At 33.7% G+C, this 24,311-nt stretch overlaps 1 protein-coding gene across 1 annotated transcript in view; it reads left to right on the forward strand.

Annotated features, from left to right (window-relative positions):
* The first annotated feature begins 723 nt into the window (after positions 1 to 723).
* The window catches only part of LOC149791581 (beta-mannosidase-like), a 72,725-nt gene continuing 49,137 nt past the window's right edge, over positions 724 to 24,311 (forward strand). Inside the window, exons 1-5 of the mRNA XM_089970140.1 lie at positions 724 to 853; positions 3,142 to 3,288; positions 7,741 to 7,889; positions 11,286 to 11,485; positions 16,202 to 16,269. Coding sequence (XP_089826266.1) covers positions 724 to 853; positions 3,142 to 3,288; positions 7,741 to 7,889; positions 11,286 to 11,485; positions 16,202 to 16,269 — 694 coding nt within the window. The remainder of the gene's footprint in view (positions 854 to 3,141; positions 3,289 to 7,740; positions 7,890 to 11,285; positions 11,486 to 16,201; positions 16,270 to 24,311) is intronic.

Here is a 24,311-nt window from a genome sequence, read left to right on the forward strand (position 1 = left end):
GGAGCAGTGTCTGTAATGGCAGTGCCATCTCTGTTCTAAAGACGGAGCAGTGTCTGTAATGGCAGTGCCATCTGTGTTCTAAAGACAGAGCAGTGTCTGTAATTTATCATGAACGAAATTGTAATAGCTAAACTGACCCATTTCTTTTAAATTCCCCACTTATCTGCCTTTTGTAAATATCTCTCATTTTTAAATATTTGCATGCTAGATGGGTGAATTATAAACAAATAACACGAAACAGGCAACTATTTAGTCATTATGTTACTTGTATACATTTTTCTTTAAAAGTCGTATTTTTTTCCCTAAATACAGACAAAAGTAAAATGTTCTTTTGAAATTATCTAAGTGATATAAATTGAAATTCGAATGACTGAAATTTTTTTAAAAGAAATAATCACAGGAGTGAGATTGAAATGCTAGATGACAAAATAGTGTTAAAATAAATAACGAACAAACAAACAAAAGCAAATAAACTGAAAAAGAAAAGCAAGCAAACAAACAAAAAGCATCATGCTGCATGCATAATATGAAGAGATTTGTCATTTTAGGTTCCATCTAACCTCTGATATCGGCACATCTCTTACCTGCAAATGACAAAACAACAAACGAACGACAACAATTTATTGATAATGCTCAACGCAAGGCAAACTTCTTAGTGATCCAGACGAATACAATTCTCTTATATTGAAGATAAACTTTACCTCCGTGTCATATGATGTTAAAATGGCGGCGGGTGACAAATTTAAGAAAACTCTGGTGTTTGTTTTCTTTCTGATAGCACAAACAAGTCTGTGCTTTTCGTTCTCTACATTACTTCTAAATGGACAGTGGCTGGTCTACAATAAGGATATGAGTAAGTTTGAATGTAACAGCGTGCCTTCTTAGCTGATGTTAATCATATTGCAGCCGGTAGTGTTCAAATACTTTTGGATAAAAGTGGCATCACTAACCCTAATCTGTGTTGTATTTAAAAGCGTATTTCTGAAAGATATATATGGCTTTTGTATCGACGGGCATCAGTACTTTTTAAAACAATTTTCCACGTTAACGTAGGCACTATTCTTTCACTTTGAAAGTTAACGACTTTCGTGATGTAATTTTCGACACAGGTACTACTCCCAATTAGTCCTACATGTAAGACATATAACATGTTATTTGTTTTAGTGCTACGTCTTACTACACAAATAACGGCCTTTTATAGCGTGTTCCGATGTCGGTTGACATCGAAACGAGTAGTAAAATTTCAGGAATATCTCATACACTTGGCAGCCCACATGGACACTCTTCCACAAATTGATATGTAATTGATATACTACAGGGTTCATACGGTCTTTGAAGGTTTTTAACAGTTTGGGAAAAATGAGGTAGCATTTTCAAGGCCTTGAAAGTTTGGGAAAATCGAGCAGATTACCCTGAGGTTTTTAAAAGTCTTTGCAAATTAAAATAAATCCAAACATTTTAATTTCTTTCTATACTTACAAGTAAAATTGTCCAAGGTTGTTAGATTCAGATGTAGTCGAGTTTTCCTGGTTTCTTTCTTTTGATGACATGTTCAGTTTCATTTCATCATTAAACAATATTGTAGTATTTTGAATTCGTTGTTTTCTCATATAACAACTTGTGTACAAAATGTTAGTGAAAATAGGTCTTGGAAATCTATGTTTGTGTCTTTGAAAGTTTGGGAAAAGTCTTTGAATTTATCATTCAGAATTCAGTATGAGTCCTGACTTTCTGTGCTGTTTTATCTTAGTTGAATCAAAATATGACACTAGCAAATGGATGCATTTTCATGTATTGTTGACATACATTTTAATTTGTTCAAATGCGGTGGTAATCGAGGTATGCCCAAGTAGGTTCATGTGCAGGATATATTTCTTGAATGAAAGGAAACATTGCTTACAATTCATATAGGCATAATATATTTTTATTAGTTTCGTTAATGAATAATATTTCAACTTAACCTGATTTTGGCATTCCCAGCTTTCATTGCTTTCCAGCCAACTGACAATTGTTTTTTTCTGGTGAAACCTGAAAAGGTATGGTTTGCAGCTGAACAATTGGCAAGTTGTTATAATAAAAAAATGCTAGGTCGGATGTTACAAAGTTGTTATGCACAGGAAAAATGCAAGGCATTGGAATAAAACAGCATGGTGCAACACTATCCTAAAATAACCAGCGGGAAACACTAAATACATTATATGCAGAATGTTGATCAAGGTACTATTCACAGTGTTTGAAACTAACTTTAGTTATTTATAGTAGTGCATGTATATTCCTTGCTCAGTTCAGTTAAAAACATCCCTTTATTTAAATAACAAGCAGCTTCAAAGTTTAATACTATGTTTGGGTCACCTGTTATTCATTTGAAAAAGGCTGAGTGGTCACTATCTGAAGGACAAGCAATCAAGGTGACTCATGTACATTAAGGCTGATACCAATATTGATAGAGTTCAGGTCAAAGACATACAGTCAAGGTGACTACATGTATGTACATGAAGGTTGACAACAATCTTGATATTGTACCAGTAAGAACCAGATTTTCACAGTTTATTATCATAATTTGATATACATCCTGCATTTATAATTGTGTTTGCATACAGTCAGTGTCCATGATTATTTGTTCAATGAAATGCTTGAATCTATTCAGTGCATAACTTCATCATTTTCATGGCAGGAAATTATGGTTGCATCCTTTAACACTTATTGTATGGTTGCATCCTTTAACACTTATTTCCCATGGAAGCCCTGTGTCAAATGGTCACCCACATGAGCCCACAAAATATAGCAATCCGCCAGGGCTATAATGTTGAAACTTTTCACAAAATTGTGGCTTTATTGTGTGTTCATGAGAGAGTCAATCATATATTACTTTTTATTGATAAGTTCTTGCTGACTTGAGTAAAAAAGCTAGCCATTATATAAAATTTCCATTTTTCACAAAATTGAAAGAATGCCAAGGTGGTAAACTAACACCACTTTGGGAGCATAATTAGAATTGTGGTTATCTCCCCAGAACATATTAAATAAAAACAATCCTTCATCCCAAAATTAAATATATCAGACAGTAAATCGAAATCCAGTAGCACAGTTATATTATTTTTTTTTATTTAATGTGATATTTTACTTTCTATTCCTTTCCAGGTTTTGTCATTCCTGGTGATGTTCCAGGAAGCATGTATACAGCCCTTATGGACAGTGGAAAAATCCAGGATCCATACTACAGGAATAACGATGTTGCATATCGCTGGATTGGCAGGGATGACTGGACCTATACACGCAATTTTACTGGTATAAATTCAAAATAAAATTCAGACCTCTTAATTGTACATGAGCAATCTAATTAATGTACATGTTTGAATATGTTAACTACTAATTGTGCATTCTCATGGGTCGTTGGTTCTTTACAGGGTTTTCCCGGGTTCTTCCTTCACCATTAATACTGGTCGCCATGTATAGCCTATCTTGTGCAGAAAAATGTCATTAAACCCTACAATAACAACAACTAATTGTGCGTATTCTACACGAGGGTATGCATGTTTAATTTTGTGGCTAACCTACATATAAACTAATAAATGACATATTTTCTCATCTAAGTCATGTTTCTCTAAAATTAATGATTTAATATTATGAACAATTCTGAAGGAAATACCTGTACAAAAGATAAGCTTTAGAGTTTGATGAAAAACCTGTTATAATTGTTTTTTTTTGTCAGAGGTTCATTGCTAGAAGTGTGCCACTTCTCTATACAGTCACTGGAAGCACTGTCCTCCCCATGTAGTAAACTCAGTCTTGAATAAAGATTTATTTAACTGAGTAAACTAAAAGTATATAAGAACTTAGCTCTTACATCATGGACTCTTGAGTTATTGAGTGCATCTTGGGAAATTGAGATTTCCCAGCATTCACCAAATACTTACTATTTTTAGTACAATCAGGCACCTAGTAGAGAAGCTGATAGCTTTGTTGAAATGGAGTGTAGTTACATTTATATATGCCAGACACAAATTGGGGCATATTGTGTAGTGAGTTTGGCTGTCCATTTGTCTGTATGTCTGTTGCCAATTTTGTTTTTGCACAGTAACTTCAGTTGTTTGCCATCTAAAGTTACCACACTTTGTGGATGATTTGCGTTCAGATTTGGAAAAATCCTATAGATTTTGGGGTCGTAAGTTGAGAGGACAAGTACTCCGTATCTTATAATGAAAAATAGATTCCAGACAGGGACTCAAATTCTCCATTGTATACTGTTATCAAACTTTGCAGATGGATTGTGCTTCTGAAAATGAAGAATTCTATTGATATTGGGGTCAAATGTCTGAGTCACTTTGACTGAAAGAAGATCGATCGTTTCTCTACAGTAACTTTAGTTCTCTACATTTACAGTACAAAGCTTTGTGTATGGCCTGTGTTTGGTGTAAGTAAGAACCCTTTTGATTTTTGTCTCAAAAGGTCAAAGGTCAAGGTCACTTTGATTGAAAGTATAAAAATGTATTTTGCACAATAACATTACTTCTGCATTGCAGACCTAGACTAAACTTTGCTGGTTGCTTACACTACGGTTAGGGAACCCCGAGTGGTCTAAAGCGCTCTCCATTACGGATCACTGCCATCTTACCTCTGTCTGCATGGGTTTGAGTCTCGGATTTGGCCAATGTGGGTATGTGAGAAAGCTTGCCAGTGGCTTCTCGTGGGTCGGTGGTTCTTTCCAGGGCTTTCCTGGGTTCTTCCTCCACCATTAATACTGGCTGCCATGTATAGCCTATCGCGTGCTGAAAAATGGTGTTAAACCACACAACAACAACAACACTATGGTTAAATGAAGGATCCCATCAGTTATGGTGTGATAAAGTTAGAGGTCATGGTCACTGACCATGGTCATAACAATTTTAGTAATATACATAGCAGACTCAAAAATGTGATATTTTCCTTTTCTGCATTAATACCAGATATATTTCATCATGATATTTTAATGAGTGGTGAAGCCCTGAGTTAAAATATATACTTTTTTACAAGATGTGATATATTGTTATTAATGCATGAATAGAAAATTGTCATTTTATTATATACCACACTTGCTCCAAAATCAAAGCTTACTCAGTAGAATATTAAACTCACTCTTCATCCGAACATACTTCCACCTCTTTTTTTGTAAATTCACCTCACTTTCACAGCCTGATCATATAAATATACATGACATAAGAAAGTCATAGGATTGGGTTGATCTGACACAGGAAATTACATTTTTGGCATTTTGTAAACTATCGGATCCTATCTGAAAATAATACAAGTCAGATTCAGCAAGAGATCAAACAGGTTTGCCGGTGTTGTCAAGGAAGCAAAGGGAAATAACTTCAGAGAGATGTGATTGGCATTTGGTCAGATTTCATGATGAGAGATTAATTTCTTTGTCTGAAATGTACATCAGTTTCTATTGATTTTTTCTAGCTCACGAAGTACCTTGTTTTTTTTCATGTTGTAGGTGCAACTTTTGTAGGCATGTACATTTAAGTATTATATGGCATGATGGGAAATCTTTTTTTGATCCATAAGTCATTACATTTTGCACTTGTTCCAATTTCATCATACTCATGTTCAAGGCTTTTTTTTTTCCAAGTGCATGGCAGTAAATTAGAGAAAAGGCCATAATGAAATATATTTTTTCCAAATTCAGTCAACTTTGTTTTCAGCAGCCATCTCTGGGAAGTAGGAAAAATAAATATTGCCTCAGAAACTGAACATAGGTTTACCTGGCTTTACAAATTTGATTAACAAAAAAACCCAGCTTGCCTTAGGGCAACTTATGCTTGCCCCAGAATATAAGAACAAAATTTCACAACTAAGGAAAAAAAATGGTAAAATAAAATGTTTACAGGAAATAATATTAAATCTGTTAAATAAAATTTTGTTTTCTTTTTATCTTTGTTTGCACTGTAAAACCATATGTTGATAATAAAAGTTATCCCAAAAAAATGTAAGTATTTTTAAATGGGGATAAAGGAAGTGTTAGAATGTATATATAGTTAGAAGAGTAAAGACATACATATACTTGTATATAGATAGATAAAGAGATAGATAATCAAGGGTTTCAGAAATGGCAAGAGCTTTAAGAAATAGTAAGAGAGAGAGATGTTTAGAGAAATGACTAAACTAAAAAATTAAACAGACAAGAACAGAAATGTATTAACTTACTCATGCTTTAATATATCATATCCTTTTGTTTTATCTATGTTTCCACCTTCAGGCATATTTAAGTATCCATCCAGTATGAAAACAAGGTAAACCTATGTACCTCAATGGAATATTCAATATTAATGAATTCACTCTCATATTTGCTTCTACTTTCACAGCATCCAGTTTTCACTTTGAAATCAGTGGCATGCATAGGCAAGCTGACTTGTGAGAATGATTTAAGGACACTTTTAATTGTTTAGCAAATAACTGTTAATAGTGTAACTCACATGTATCTAACTCCTGTAAAAGCCACATAAAGCATAGATGATAAACACCAGTGTTGGCTGCTAGATTTCCTGGTGGGTAATTATTACGTATGAGTGCCTTTTATTTCCAAACACACCTGTGATAAGAATTTTCTTAGTTATGTTATTAACAGGTATCACCTAGTGACCTTGAAATTGTCAACATGCATCAAAACAGTTTCTACAAACCAATTGCTTGGAGTTGACAGTCTTGGCAGATCCAGAGCTCACTAACTGCCTGTGGCTTGGTTAGGACTTAAATGTCAGTGAATCTATGTACAGCTATTATGATTAAAATGTAACTGATAAAATTAAATAAAAATATTTATTTCCTATTTATCTAAATTTGTTTTATATAGTAAATATTTCAAGTATCATATTTGTTGGAGAAAATACAAGATTTACCTTGATATTGATTTCCAGATGGAAATAACAGTAAATAGTGTAAAACAAAAAGAGTGATAGGTGAAAGAAGAATATAGTACATATAAATTCTAAATAAATGTGCTGATATTTGTACTGTGGGAAGATCACAGAGTTAAAACTTTATGAACATAAAGGATTGTGAACTGAACATGACCTTTCTCTCTCTCTGGATATTGGTTTGACTTGCCCATTTTCTAAGGTGAAGTTTGAACTTTTTTTATCTTACAATGAAATACTGTTTTTTTTTGGAAACTGCAGAGATCAAATTGAGCCATGAAAGAGGTCAGATTGAATGAGAATGTTTCTTCTGCTAGTGATTGAAAGCAAACTTATAGACTCTTAATTGTTGTGATCAGTCTAGGGACCTACACTGTTTTAAATTGGGTGTGCATGGCATATACTATTCTAATTTGAGTGTGTACATGTTAATGTACACTATTATAAATTGGGTGTGTATAATATAGTTTGTTGTTGAGAATATTGAGAAGGCAGTGATCGGTCAAGGTGAGCACTTTAGACCACTTGGCCAACTGGGGCCCCATTTACATGTAAATATTGTAACTCTCTTATTATTCATATAGATGTGGATACACTGTATATGCAAGGGGTGTGCTAAAACATAATCCACATTAGTTTAAATTCATTAATTATAAATTATTATAGACTGTAATACTTTTATATTTGAATATAGTTATGATATTAAACCTACCTGAGCTCAAGGTGACTTCATTTATGACACAGTACACGTATACTGAACAACTTTGATGAGAGGGATTGCTCTGTGTTTCAAGTTAATTTTTTATCATTGATGAATGTCTTGTTTTTTTCTCCCATACAGTAACAGCTGATTTACTGCAGATGAGATCTGTGGTATTGGTGTGTGAGGGTCTAGACACAGTTTCCTTAGTCTACGTTAATGACAGGCCCGTTGGCAAATCTGACAACATGTTTGTCCGTTATGTCTTTGACATCAAATCAGCTTTAAAGGTAAAATTGTCATGTTGACCTTGAAAATTACCATATCAGCATAAATTATGGATTCATTGATTTTGTGGGTAGTGTATACACTCCTGTATAAATCTGATCCAGTCACAAACGGCATGGACCCAGTTATGCCATTTCATAATGTTCTGGCAGATTTGAGTTTGTTATAGTAATCAGTAGAACATATGACATAGACCCTGATCTGTTCACAGATTATGCAATGACAGATCAGGGTCTATGTTGACTGCAGTCAGACTTGACTTATTAGCGAGCATATACAACATCCAGTTTAACAGTTCTCAGAAAAATGTGACATGTTCATACTTCAGTTCATGGATACTTCCATCTCAGTAAACTGAGTAACTGGTTGAGTACTCCCTCATTATAACACAGACCATGACATATTGAGTAAACCACGGTATAGTGAGATCACCTTATAACGAAGTACGTGATAATTTTACTGAAACGTCATGAAATGGAATCCATGATGATCAACCTTATAACAGGAACTGTGTTATAATGAAGGCCTTATAGTGAGGGAATGATGTATATTTAGTCTCTTTAAATTCAAGTTTTGTATCAGCCACATAATTGAAAAAAATTGGTGTCCATCAAATAACACAATCTACAATATATCACATGATAAACATGTTGCAACCAGTATTTTGAACTTGCAGATGAGAATTGAATTGATTGGATTGATGATTTGATGGATTGTTCTCGTTCTGAAAATATAAAATTCAGATTTTTGTCTGACCTTCTTTAGCATGATGTCACATAGATTACATTTTGCTGATAGTGGTGTCATTGTTGCTGTCATCAACAATAGTGTAGATGATACTGATCTAATTATTACTGTCATTACCAGTAGTGTTGTTAATAGTGATGTCATTGTTGCTGTCATCAACAATAATTTTGTGTATTGAAGTTTACTGTTGAAGTCAAATACATCTATACACAGATGCTTTTGAGAATCAGATTTGGAAGAACACTTGTGCTAACTATAATAATGACCTTTGAATGATGAGAACACATTTTTTTTGTTCTTATGATATTGCCTTATTTATCAATGAGCTCACATTAGTGGGAAAACAAGAAGAAAAAAGACCAAGAGATAACTGTCACTTTTCCATTGGCATCATTTTTGTTATAAACAGTTTATTAAAGTTTTGGTTAAAGTTTTTATTTTGCATTTATTTCATAAACCTCTTAATTGACTTGGTTCATACTTGAATGTGATTCTATACAACACTGGGGAATTTAATTCTGTGACCTGATACCCCCCCCTTCCTTGGGATCATGGTCACAGTCATGGAAGTTTTTCATACAAGCTTTGGTTCAAGCATTTCGATTTGCTTATATTTTCTATGGATTATTTTCTTTATATTTCATATTGAAGGTAAAAAAATAATTCTGCAACATGCTTGCTTAGACTTTTGACATTGAGGTCAGGTTACACATTTTACAGCGATGATTTGATTGTGTTTTCATCCTGAAGGCCGTGGCCTTCCTGTTTTGGAACTCCATTCCTGAACCAAAAATTTATGAGTGAAATTTCTCACCCACCACGCGATTTTCACACATTTGGTAAATATTTTATTGACCGCTCCAGCACTAGCAGCTGCCTTGCTTGGCACTCAGCATTAAGAAGTTCACGTTAGGACTGGTTGGCCTGGTGTCAGGATAATGTGACTGGGTGGGGCATGACCTATAAACTGCCACACTGCAGACATTATAGTGATATTACTAAAAATTGTTAAAGTAATGTTAAAAGTCCAAATCTCTCTCTCTCTCTCTCTCACACACACACACACACTATTTTATCTTAAAACTGATAGCATTTTTTGAGAAAGTTTTTATTGCTGTCAACAAGTCTAATGATGTCAATTCAAGTATAGCTTTTTCCTGACAATTTTAGTCATTATTTAATACTTGTTTATAGTTTTAATTCTGTTGAGATAAAAAAATTAGAGACCATGATAAAGTGGTCTTACTCTATTAATACATCTGTATAACATGGGCAAATTTTATTTTTAAATTTGTAATTAATTTATTTTGTTTAGTTTTTGGCGTATTAAAATGTGTAATTGATTCAAATGAAATTTACTTGCTCATAATGTGCGTTTTAGTTCAACATGCTAATTATTACATGACTTATGATATACTCCAGTTTAAGATTATAGTTTATACCATGCCACACATTTTTAAATAGTGTCATAATGAGGGATTGAGCATCATTGTAATGAAGGGTTGAATTTAATTAAAATCAGGGATGGAACAGTCTTATAATGAAGGATTGGACAGTGTTATAATGAGGTTTGAACAGTTTTATAATGAGGGATCAAAAAATGTTACATAAGGGGACTGAACTGTGTTATAATAAAGGATTTAACAATGTATTTGTGATTTGGATTTTGAACGTAGTTTTAACAACGTTTCAGTCATATTACTACGATGTCTGAAGTGGGGCAGTGTGTAGTAATGTCTACCACTGGGGCATCATGCCACAGATATGTAGCATCATGTCTCACTCTGTTACATTATCCTGACACCAGGCTGACCAGTCCTAACACTAACCTCTTAAAGCTGTGCAACAAGTAATGAGGGACCACTATAATAATTAGATGGTCTTGTGATTATCATTAGTAATATTAACGGATATTAAAAATCTTGGGTAAATTGCAAAGATTGAATCTTACAATTTCTTTAGAACCAATAACTTAAAATGTGTTTTCTTGAAAAGAAAAATTCTGTTCTCTCATTTTAAAAACATTTTTATTCAGTATTGAAGGTTATAATATAATTTTTAGTAAGTTTTGAATGATATATTATACATTTTTAATCAGTGCTGAATGTTATATTATTGTACGTAGTATTGAATGGTATATTATATATTTTTCATCAGTATTGAATATTATATTGTACAGTTTTAATCAATATTGAATGGTATATTGTACACATTAATGTATCGTATATTATAAACAGTATTGAATGGCATATTGTACACTACTGAATTGTATATTTTAAACAGTATAGCATGGTATATTATACAATTTTAATCAGTATTAGATGCTATATTGTACAGTATTGAGTGGTACATTACATACCTGTAGATGTTTTAATTAGCATGGAAAGGTATATTAGCTGGGTATACTGTTATAGATGCTTTAATTTATTTACACTTTAAGACAACATCTTTGAAAAATTGCTAGCTTTGGGACACAGTTAAAATTAAATTAATAATTAGTCTTTTTTTTATAACTAATTACTGTTAATTCCATTGCTTGTTGTCATATCCATGCATAGTTGTAATTTTATAATTTTAGGGATAAAACTAGAGTCAACACAATCATCCGTAACATTCACCAATCAAAATGTAATTATTGGTTTCCCCACTAGGTTGGATTCAATAGTATCACAGTGAAGTTTTGGTCAGCAGTGAGCACTGCAGCTTCGTTGGCTGAGAGTTATCCATACTGGGTCCCACCACAATGCCCCTATCCTGGTCAAAATGGAGAATGTCATGTTAACATGATACGTAAAGAACAGTGCTCATTCAGTTGGGACTGGGGTCCGTCTTTCCCCACCCAGGGGATATGGTAGGGTACCAGACTTCTCACAATCTTTGAAAGCAAAATTCTTTAATACTCTTCTTTGCATTAGACATTTTGTATTATATCCTTCAATACTGTCATTTGCTTAAAAATATTTCTTCTTGAACTTGAAATAGCACAACAGTTGTTTTAGTGACAGTTCTTGATCAACACATAGGTTTCCCACAAGACACACTATCATGGTTCTGCACTACAGCGTGATTTAAGATTAACATACCCTATTTTGCACTGTGCTTGTTTTCTTGCTATGATTTTATTGCAACATGCCCTGGTTGGCTCCATCCTTGTTTCTCCTGTTTCATTCTCATATCCTGATTTAGTAAAATTCCAGATTTTAGCTGCCCTAGTCAGGCCATATGTTTTCTCACTGTCAAACTGTGGCTCAACTGAACAAGGTATGAAGTTGATATATGCATTTTCCTTTGCTGATGAGTGGCTGTGAGTGTTAGCTATTTTGATTAAAGATCACTGTAGGGGAAATAAGTATAAAATCATGTTTCCTTGAAAATGACAATTTGTAATTGACATCAATTTACAGGTTGGATTGAATACAATCAGAGTAGCGTTTGTATCGGCCGTGAATTGGGCCAATCATAGCGCTGCAAACAGTGCCTATCCAATTCTACCACCATGTTTTCCACCAGAATATAAGGGTGAATGTCATGTGAACATGATACGGAAAGAACAGTGCTCCTTTAGTTGGGATTGGGGACCATCATTTCCAACACAAGGAATTTGGTAGAAAACAAGGATATTTTTATTTATTTGCCATGGCAATTACCTTTCCAGACTTTCTAGAGCTGTATGCAACTGCTGGTCAGGCACCACCCAACCAACCCAATTCTTCCTATTGTAAACATTTTGAGGTCAAATTTTTGATGTGTGCTTCTAATAGCTTGAAATGCAATTGCTGTTGCGGGGAGGGGGAAGTAATGTTTCGTAGAAACTGTTCACCCACCTCATGTCTCTGCACCCATTTACCCAAGACTGTCCACTATTGAGCTAATTTTGCATATGTACAGCAAGACATAGAAAAGAAAAAATCCATTTTTTTCTGGACATTATCTAGCTTATATGCTCAGTTACTGCTGTAATTCTACTCCAATATCCATCTCAAAGTTTCTTTGTATGAACCATTTTCTATATAAATCAGATGTGAGATAATCATTGCATACTATATTTATGACAGACCAATTCATGACCAGAACCATTTAAGAAAAAAACACTTGTCTGATATCTGCAATTTGAAATTTTCAGTTTATTTTAAAATTTAACTTGAGATTAGCTGCTAATTGGTCACATTTCTTTGAGGTTTTGTCTTTATTTTTAGACAATTACTGAATCTGAATAAATAAACAATTCAGAAATTGCCCATATGCTTCAAGTACTTATGTAAATAATGTCAAGGTAAATGTTGAATATTACCAGTATTGTATTGCTAAAATTTGCGCACAACGCCGAGCACCTTGCACATGTAGAATTCAGCTTAGCTTTTGCACAGGCTTATCCCATTTCATTATGAATATTGATGTTGTCATCAAGACTATGTGGGGAAGACATAAATACATTAGAATTACTTGATAAACTGTCTTGTTGTTGTTGATATTAACATCAGTGTTAAGGTAAAGTTTTTGCATTAAGCCTAATTTCTCAGAAACTATTTTATGTAAAATTATTAAAATATTGATTGGAACATTTATCTTGATAAATACTACTCTGATGGCAAAAGTGGCTCTTAGTGACTAATTTTTCTTGAAATGGGCAGGTTTGGATTATGGTTTGGGATTATGTAGTTGTAGACCACTAAGCACTTTAAAACTGAAAAATTTTGATAATTTTCTTGTTCTAAGTTACTGTGAAAGTATCACTTACTATTTGTCCGATTTTGTAATGTGAACCCAGTTGGCTGTAAAATCCATCACTATTCAGAGCTCTTTGTATGCCTTTAAGACATGAAGACCTGGATTCATAGAAATTGGGGGTCCTGTTTGGCTAACTGGGGTGGGTGGATAAGAGAGGGAGCCCATACATTGGCATAAAATTATTCATTCAAAACAAATGAGTAAGACTTTATTGTATGAAATAATGTTTTGGATTCTTTTTAGTTTTAATTTTCAATTTATATTTTAATTTTTGTAAAAGTGAGAATTCTTTGTTTCAGTTAATGCCAATTCCTTTTTTGCCAAATACTACTTGGCATGGAGGGGAGCTTCTGACATGCTGTATACTCCCTCTTATAAGAAACTTTTATTTCTAATAACAAGGCACTCTCCATGTTTAGCTCTTCTGTCCATTTGACCCTAAAGGCTAATTAAGGTATTTAAAGGGAAATAGCTCAGATTCTGATCCTGCAAGGAAATGTTTTGGGTGGTTATCTCTCATGATATAGTTTGACAGCTTATGCATAGCATTTCGAAGAATACTAAATAATTTCAATAAAAAATTCTCATAAAATAGAGAGATAATTGCATAAATGTTTGTCTCAGTGTATTTTTTAATTTTTAAAAATTATTTGTTATGAAATATTGAGAAGAAAATTCTTTAAAACACACACACACACACACACATGCACTCTCATGTACATAAGGGATGTTCATTTGGTATTTGTTTATGAAATTGGACATTCAGTATTTCACAGGTTATGTTTATCCCATGGAGCCCTTTTAACACAGCAGAACTTAAACTCTTTAAGTTGTCTGTATTCTCAATACAGGAGTTTTTTCTTTCAACTTTTTATGGACTATGTACACGTATAGAGTACATAGATTTTGAAAGACTAAAAGTCCAGGGCTAGTAATTAAGAGTCTACAGAAAATGCACATCTAACAGGTTCATAGTTTTAGAAAACCTGAGGGTCCAGGGCTACCAATTGAGGGTCTACAGAAAATGCACACCAACAGGGTACATAGTTTTAGAAAAATTGAGGGTCCAGGGCTAGTAATTGAGGGTCTACAGAAAATGCACACCAACAGGGTACATAGTTTTAGAAAAATTGAGGGTCCAGGGCTAGTAATTGAGGGTCTACAGAAAATGCACATCTAATGGGTTCATAGTTTTAGAAAAACTGAGGGTCCAGGGCTACCAGTTGAGGGTCTATAGAAAATGCACATCTAACGGGTTCATAGTTTTAGAAAAACTGAGGGTCCAGGGCTAGTAATTAAGGGTCTACAGAAAATGCACATCTAATGGGTTCATAGTTTTAGAAAAACTGAGGGTCCAGGGCTACCAGTTGAGGGTCTATAGAAAATGCACATCTAACGGGTTCATAGTTTTAGAAAAACTGAGGGTCCAGGGCTAGTAATTAAGGGTCTACAGAAAATGCACATCTAATGGGTTCATAGTTTTAGAAAAACTGAGGGTCCAGGGCTACCAATTGAGGGTCTACAGAAAATGCACATCTACAGGGTCATAGTTTTAGAAAAACTGAAGATTCAGGGCTACCAATTGAGGGTCTCCAGAAAATGCACATCTAAAGGGTCATAGTTTTAGAAAAACTGAGGGTTCAGGGCTACCAATTGAGGGTCTACAGAAAATGCACATCTAACGGGTTCATAGTTTTAGTAAAACTGAGTGTCCAGGACTACCAATTGAGGGTCTACATAAAATGCACATCTACAGGGTCATAGTTTTAGAAGGGCTAGTAATTGAGGGTCTACAGAGTGTAGAGTCACTGAACATTGGAGCTCAGGGCTAGCATTTGAAGGTCCAGTGTGTACTAGAGGTGCTTACAGAGAGATAACACTAACACCCTTTTTGCCCATGTTCCAGACAAAAACATTAATATGGGGGCTTGAAATCACATTTGCGTTATGGTTATCCTATATGCCTGGCCCATATATTGAAAGAGTATTTGAATATTGTTAAATTGTTTGAATTTTTTCAGAGTGAAGCAAATATGATTAGTATTCTTAATGTTTCATAAAGTCTTCTGGATAAATGCACCGTTGCTTATGAATTTAAAATTTATATACGAGTCTAAACTGCATAGAGGAGAGAAATGGGTTTCTGTTTCACCCATAATGACCTCTGACCTTTGAGAGTCTTCAATGAGTTAAAAAGGCAAACAATCATAGTTGCAGTCATTGTGTCACCTGAGGTTTTGCTTTCCTCTCATCAGCCTATCACACATAGGGTATGCTTTTACTTTTACAAATTAAAAAAAAAATCATTAAGAGCAAATATATTGTTTTTACTTGTAATTATAAATTTTTAATAATTAATTGAATTGGAATAATAAGTCATAATAATCTTTAGTTTCAGTGGTTACTTTTCAACATGTATAAGTGTGCATTATTGCATTGGAATGCTGACATGTAGATAACTGATTTATAGATATTTGAAAGAGTATCATATGCTGTTAATACATATATATTACATTTATATTTAATAACAATTTCCTGTCATATACATGAAATCCATATTCTATTGATTAAATGTTTTTATGATAGTATGCAAATCTGCATTCCATTAATTAATAGCATTTTATGACAGTATACATGTAAGCCACATTCCATTAATTAAAAGCTTTTTATATGTGCATGAAATCTGTATTCTATTAATGAAAGACTTTTTATGATAGTATATGTGAAATTCATATTCTGTTAACTAAATGGTTTTTCACATCATAACATTTAGCATCATCAATAATAATATTGAATGCAATTAGTATAGTTTTTTTTTAAAAATATATTTATTTTCCAGGAGGGACATTTACATACAAGCATATAATACAGCAATCATAAGAGATGTTACCACGGAAACAAATAAGAGTAAGTGTCTGATAAAGGGTCTCATGAGTTAATGGTGTCATTTTAGTGTAAATAAATATAAATGATTACACAGGACTTGAAAATTCCTCCTCTCTGCTTGTGTTTACAAGTGGTGGCTGAGGAAAGGCAAGGGACAAGGGACTTTTTAAAGAATTCTGTGTAATGTATACTGTAGGATGTGCAGTACTGAGGAGGAAAAGTAAGCATTCCAAATTATTTGCCCAGCAGGACATGTATCCAGCTATAACATTTTTGGGCCCTGTAGCAACTTACACCACATCATCAGAGCTAACATTTCATGGTGCCTTACATTACACATGGTTACAACTTACACTATATGATAATAGCTTGCACTATATGATAACAGCTTATATTACATGGCAACATCTTACACTGTATGAGAACAGCTTACACTATATGATGTCAACTTACACTGCATCATAAGCTTATATTACATGGTAACAATTTACAATACATGATACAGAAATGAAACTTCATTGTCAAGGCTTATAGTATGTGTAACAACTTACACTACATCATACAATATAATATGATAAAAACTTGTACTACATGATAAAATCTTGTACTACATGATATAAACTTATACTGCATGTTAAAAACTTACACTACATGATAATAACTTACACACATGATAACTTATACTACATGATAATAACTTACACTACATGATAAAAACTTACACTACATGACAAAAACTTACACAACATTATAAAAATTTGCACTACATTATAAAAATTTGCACTATGTCATAAGATCTTGTTATGTGATAACAACTTTCACTATGTGATAATTACTTACACTACATGTTAACAACTTACACTATATCATAAGAGTTCATATTACATTTTAACACCATATACTACTTCAAATGAGCTTACATTAAATGGTAAAAACGTACTAAATTATAACAACTTGCACTACATCGTATTACATGGCAACAGTTTACACTGCATGATAATTAAACTACATGATAAAATCATACACTGCATCATAAGTTGTTAATGTTGTAGGGTTTAATGCCATTTTTTCAGCACAATATAGACTATACATGGCAGCCAGTGTAAATGGTGGAGGAAGAACCCGGAAAGAACCACCGACCCACGAGAAGCTACTTGCAAGCTTTCTCACATACCCATATTGGCTGAATCCAAGACTTGAACCCATGCAGACAAAGGTTGTTGTTGTTGTTGTAGGGTTTAATGCATTTTTCAGCACATGATAGGCTATACATGGTGGCCAGTATTAATGGTGGAGGAAGAACCCTGAAAGAACCACCGACCCACGAGAAGCTACTGGCAAGCTTTCTCACATACCCACATTGGCTGAATCTGAGACTCGAACCCACGCAGACAAGTGAGATGACAGTGATCCATAACGGAGAGCGCTTTAGACCACTCTGCCACTTGTGGCCCTGCAGACAAGGGTGAGATGGCAGTGATCTGTAAAAGTGAGCACTTTAGACCACTCAGCCACTCGGGGCCCCTACATCATAAGAGCTCATGTTACATGGTATAAAGTTATACTACATGATAACTTACACTATACCATAAGAGCCTATATTACACAATAACAGTTTACACTACATGATAACAATTTACACTACATGATAACAATTTATGCTACACAGTAACAATTTACACTACATGATAACAATTTACACTACATAACAACTTAACATCTGTTATTAATAGCATATATGTTGGCATATTATAGTATAGAAGTAGGGAAAACTGGGGACCCTTGAGGAACTTTGACTTTGGAATAAAGGGACCAAAACTTGGGGCCCTTGAGGAACACTGACTCTGGACAAAAGGGACCAAAACTTAGGAATCTTGAGGAACATTGACTTTGGACTACCAGAACTTGGGACCATTGAGGAACACTGACTTTGGACTACCAGAACTTGGGACCATTGAGGAACACTGACTTTGGACTACCAGAACTTGGGACCATTGAGGAACGCTGACTTTGGACTACCAGAACTTGGGACCATTGAGGAACGCTGACTTTGGACTACCAGAACTTGGGACCATTGAGGAACACTGACTTTGGACTACCAGAACTTGGGACCATTGAGGAACGCTGACTTTGGACTACCAGAACTTGGGACCATTGAGGAACACTGACTTTGGACATAAGGGAAGAAAACTTAGGAATCTTGAGGAACATTGACTTTAGACTACCAGAACTTGGGACCATTGAGTAACACTGACTTTGGACTACCAAAACTTGGGACCGTTGAGGAACACTGACTTTGGACTACCAGAACTTGGGACCGTTGAGGAACACTGACTTTGGACTACCAGAACTTGGGACCATTGAGGAACACTGACTTTGGACTACCAGAACTTGGGACCATTGAGGAATGCTGACTTTGGACTACCAGAACTTGGGACCATCAAGGAACACTGACTTTGGATATAAGGGAACAAAACTTAGGACCCTTAGTGATATTGAATTAGCACATGTCATTGTTGATAATAGCTGAGATGAACACATTTTCATTCAAGGCTACAGTGGCCTGATTACTTTTTTTTACTTTTTTGTTACTAAATTTTTGTGCATTATTTTAAGATGGATATTAACTGAAACAGAATTGTATACTTTTATATGCGGTGTATCAAGTCTTCACAGAAGAATTGTATACTTTTATATGCAGTATATCAAGTCTTCACAGAAGAATTGTATACTTTTATATGCGGTGTATCAAGTCTTCACAGAAGAATTGTATACTTTTATATGTGGTGTATCAAGTCTTCACAGAAGAATTGTATACTTTTATATGTGGTGTATCAAGTCTTCACAGAAGAATTGTATACTTTTATATGCAGTGTATCAAGTCTTCACAGAAGAATTGTATACTTTTATATGTGGTGTATCAAGTCTTCACAGAAGAATTGTATACTTTTATATGCAGTGTATCAAGTCTTCACAGAAGAATTGTATACTTTTATATGCAGTGTATCAAGTCTTCACAGAAGAATTGTATACTTTTATATGCAGTGTATCAAGTCTTCACAGAAGAATTGTATACTTTTATATGTGGTGTATCAAGTCTTCACAGAAGAATTGTATACTTTTATATGTGGTGTATCAAGTCTTCACAGAAGAATTGTATACTTTTATATGCAGTGTATCAAGTCTTCACAGAAGAATTGTATACTTTTATATGCAGTGTATCAAGTCTTCACAGAAGAATTGTATACTTTTATATGTGGTGTATCAAGTCTTCACAGAAGAATTGTATACTTTTATATGCGGGGTATCAAGTCTTCACAGAAGAATTGTATACTTTTATATGCGCTATATCAAGTCTTCACAGAAGAATTGTATACTTTTATATGCGGGGTATCAAGTCTTCACAGAAGAATTGTATACTTTTATATGTGATGTATCAAGTCTTCACAGAAGAATTGTATACTTTTATATGCGGTGTATCAAGTCTTCACAGAAGAATTGTATACTTTTATATGTGCTATATCAAGTCTTCACAGAAGAATTGTATACTTTTATATGTGGTGTATCAAGTCTTCACATGTAATTTGCTCCAAATCCAATGAAGATCCACTTTTCTCAGTTAAATTCTTGTAAATTTTGGTGACTGATTAAAAAAGAAAAATAGAGGTTAATAAGTTCATCTATATATATGAAATTATATAAATATCAGTGTTGAATTTCTTTGGTTTGTTTTATTAACTCTGCTGGACATAGACCATGAGAGCTTATGGAATGAACTGTTGTCCATCGTCCTTCTGTCTTTTAGTTTAAATTTCTTATTGCATCACATTCTAAACTACTTGGAGGATTGCCATGAAACTTGACGTTTAGGTCTTGTTCTAAGTTCTAATAGTGATGCCTAGATCTCCATTATGGCTGTTATTGTTGTCATTTTGACAATCATCAAATTGCTAATCCTCCTGAATGGATCGTTATATCAACTCAGGGTTTTCCGTGAAGGACTCCTTATGATAGCTACTTGGTCCTAAATGAAAATGGTACTGATCAGACATCCAATATGGCCACTATACCTTGCTATCGTGAACAGAATACTTTTGGTGTATGATTGTTTCAAAATGAAAATGATGCTTCACTGTCATCCAGTATGATCACTACATGGCTATCTTGAATAAATTTACATTGCTACTCCTTCTTAATGGATAGGCATATCAACATAGGGCTTTCACCAAAACACTTCTTTTGACGTCTGATTTAACTGAACAAAAATGATGCCAGTTTTACATTCAGTATGGTCACTCATGGCTATCATGTAAATCTTGTTGTTTCAACTTGTCTTGAATGGGTGGTCATATTAACATGGGGTTAATATTGAATGGGTGGTCATATTAACATGGGGTTAATATTGAATGGGTGGTCATAGTAACATGGGTTAATATTGAATGGGTGGTCATATTAACATGGGGTTAATATTGAATGGGTGGTCATAGTAACATGGGTTAATATTGAATGGGTGGTCATATTAACATGGGGTTAATATTGAATGGGTGGTCATATTAACATAGGTTAAAATTGAATGGATGGTCATATTAACATGGGGTTAATATTGAATGGGTGGTCATATTAACATGTAGTTAATATTGAATGGGTGGTCATATTAACATGGGGTTAATATTGAATGGGTGGTCATATTAACATGGGGTTAATATTGAATGGGTGGTCATTCTTAATGGTCCTTCTTAATGGATAGGCATATCAACATAGGGCTTTCACCAAAACACTTCTTTTGACGTCTAATTTAACTGAACAAAAATGATGCCAGTTTTACATTCAGTATGGTCACTCATGGCTATCATGTAAATCTTGTTGTTTCTACTTGTCTTGAATGGGTGGTCATATTAACATGGGTTTAATATTGAATGGGTGGTCATATTAACATGGGGTTAATATTGACTGGGTGGTCATAGTAACATGGGTTAATATTGAATGGGTGATCATATTAACATGGGGTTAATATTGAATGGGTGGTCATATTAACATGGGGTTAATATTGAATGGGTGGTCATATTAACATGGGGTTAATATTGAATGGGTGGTCATATTAATTATCATGGGATTTTCTGAAAATAAGTATTATAATGTCTAGCTGGTCTTAAGTGAAAATGGTGCCAGTCTGACACCCAATTTGACTGCAATGACAGCCATCCTAAAACTCTTGCTAATACTCAAGAATATCAGAGATAGTTTGAGTTAGAAGGAATGAAAGGTCTAATCACGGATTCCTTAAAATTCTTTTCGTTTCTTTGAAGACTGATCTCATTATACATTACATCCTTAACTGCATGTGATAGACATTATATTGTAACAATTATATACATCGTGATTTTGATTAAATTCCTTGGCAAAAGTTGCTCATTCTTTGCATCATCTTTGTTGTTTTAAAAAGCCACATCTACAATAATTTGGGACTGAAAATAGAGGTCACTTTAGAATACACTTATGTTCTTTTTATATCTCAAGCATGCAAACACACAACTTTCAGGTTGAGCTCAGTAGACCTATCATTGCCAGCATTCAGTATGAAGAAGTGTCAGTTACATTTCACAAATACAGTGCCTTGTATGAGAAAATGGCCTGCCTAAGATATAGGAAAAGTTGGGGAATCAAGGGCTATTTTCAGCTAAACCAGAGGGCAAATTATGCTCAATGTTATAGATATAATAAACAAAAAAACGACCTCTTATCAACTGAGTAGATATTAGACCTTAGCATAAATTTTCCCTTTAACTCCTGGCTGTACTTGAGATCATTTTAGTCTGGTTTTATTTAGCGATGGTGTGATTTTAGATATGAAATGCATCAAGGGTCTTGATGAGGCAAGATAACCTCATCTAACTCCTTGCATATATGATAACACTAATTAAGTAATTCTATACGATGTTTTGATATTTTTTTAGTCCTTTGCTACAGTACAGGAAAATAGCCTAAATGAATTCCAACATTTGTGTTAAATTAGAATCAATTTATTGATACATGGCAGATGAAAGAATCTTCAGATACTTTGGGTTAATTTATTTTGCCTTATTTTAGGTAAAAACATTTTATGTGCAGCCAATTAATTTTCATATCTGCCTCAATTCGTACATTAGGGAGCCATAATACCGGTATTGTATGGTGATGGTTTCTTATAAAGAGGTATGTTGTATTAAAAATATTGTATCATGGTGATTTTAGTGAAAATTCTTTATATGGAGGTATATTGTATTAAAAATAGATGTACAGTGATATCAGTGAGGATTTCTGATAGAGTTACACACTGTAGAAAAAAATATATGTACAGTAATATTGGTGATGATTCTTTATGTGGGTTCCTGAGTGACATAGTGGTCTTAAGCACTTACCATTGTGGATCATTGCCATCTCACCTCTGTCTGCGTTGGTTTGAGTCTCAGGTACGGCCAATGTGGGTATGTGAGAAAACTTGCCAGTAGCTTCTTGTGGGTCGGTGATTCTTTCCTGGGTTCTTCCTCCACTATTTATACTGGCTGTCATGTATAGCCCATCTTGTGCTGAAAAATGGCATTAAACCATACAACAGCAACAACAACTATGATTCTTTATACAGAGGTATCTTGTATTAAATATTGTGATATTGGTGAAAACTCCTTATATGGTAGTACATTTAATTGAAAAATATATATGCACTGATATTGGTGAGGATTCCTGATACATAGGTACATTATATTAACATATATGTGTATGGTGATATTTGTGAGGATTCCATATATGGAAGTACACTGTAGAAGATATTATATGTACAATAATATTGGTGACAATTCTTTATACAGAGGTATATTGTATTAAAAATATATTGTTATGTATATTTGATTTAATTTATATTTGATTTAATTTAATTGTTTGTTTGTTAGTTTTAAATTTGTGTTATTCCCTTACTTGCTATTGTTATGCAACTTTCTTTACTGGAATAGAGTTCAGTTCTGACTGATTTTTTAAATATATTTCAAAGTAAACAACTAATAATAGAAACTTTATCTAATGGTGACCTAGTTCCTGACCTTGATTCAGAACCAGTAAGAGTTGTAGTAAACAACTTTTTTTAAATTTAAAAAAAATTCTTTCTCTGAGTAAGATTCATAAAGTGGAATTGAGACCATACTTGGACTGAGTGTTAAATATCATGTATCAGTTAGGTTTTTCCAGATGATTGACCCACATCCGGGCATCCATTTTGCATTGTAGCTAGATTTATTACTGGTGTTTTGAGAAATAACAGTCATGCATGCCTTAACATTGGAGATGTCCCAGTGTTTTATATTGTGACTTTTTGGGCTAGCTATTTTTTAAAGTGATTCTTTTCCCTGGAAATACTAGTGCTTTAAATTAATTCTTGGACAAAGACATTTATTAAAATTTACACAGAATTCAAAAACTGTAATGTTATTTTATTTGAATCAACAAAGACCTGTTGACACATCAGTACGACACTGACCACAGCATATGTCATTGCCTTCCATTTTAGATTTCATCAGGATTTGAACTCAGTTTCATTAGGACTTTTTGTTTCTAGGACTTCTATTTTTTAATTCTTGGATTAATTTTGGATTTGATTCATAAAACCGTAAGTTCTTTTTCTCATTTTTAACTTGTTTTTCTAGGGAAATAAATTATTTGTTAAATTTTACAGAGCTTGTTGTCTTCACTTTTTTCTTGTTACGTTTTGTAAGAGACTAGACTCGTAACAATATGTACAGTGATATTGGTGAAAATTCCTTATATGGAAATACATTGAATTAAAAAATATATGTACAGTGATATTGGTAGGATTCCCGACTACAGAGGTACATTATATTAATATATGTATGGAGATATTGGTAATGATTCCTGAATACAGAGGTACATTATATATATATATGTATGGTGATATTGGTAGGATTCCTGAATACAGAGGTACATTATATATATATGTATCGTGATATTGGTAGGATTCCTGAATACAGAGGTACATTATATTAATATATATATAGGTATCGTGATATTGGTAAGGA

This window comes from Sinohyriopsis cumingii, chromosome 9 (genome assembly GCF_028554795.1).
Source record: "Sinohyriopsis cumingii isolate HCF-2022 chromosome 9, ASM2855479v2, whole genome shotgun sequence".
NCBI lineage: Eukaryota > Metazoa > Mollusca > Bivalvia > Unionida > Unionidae > Sinohyriopsis > Sinohyriopsis cumingii.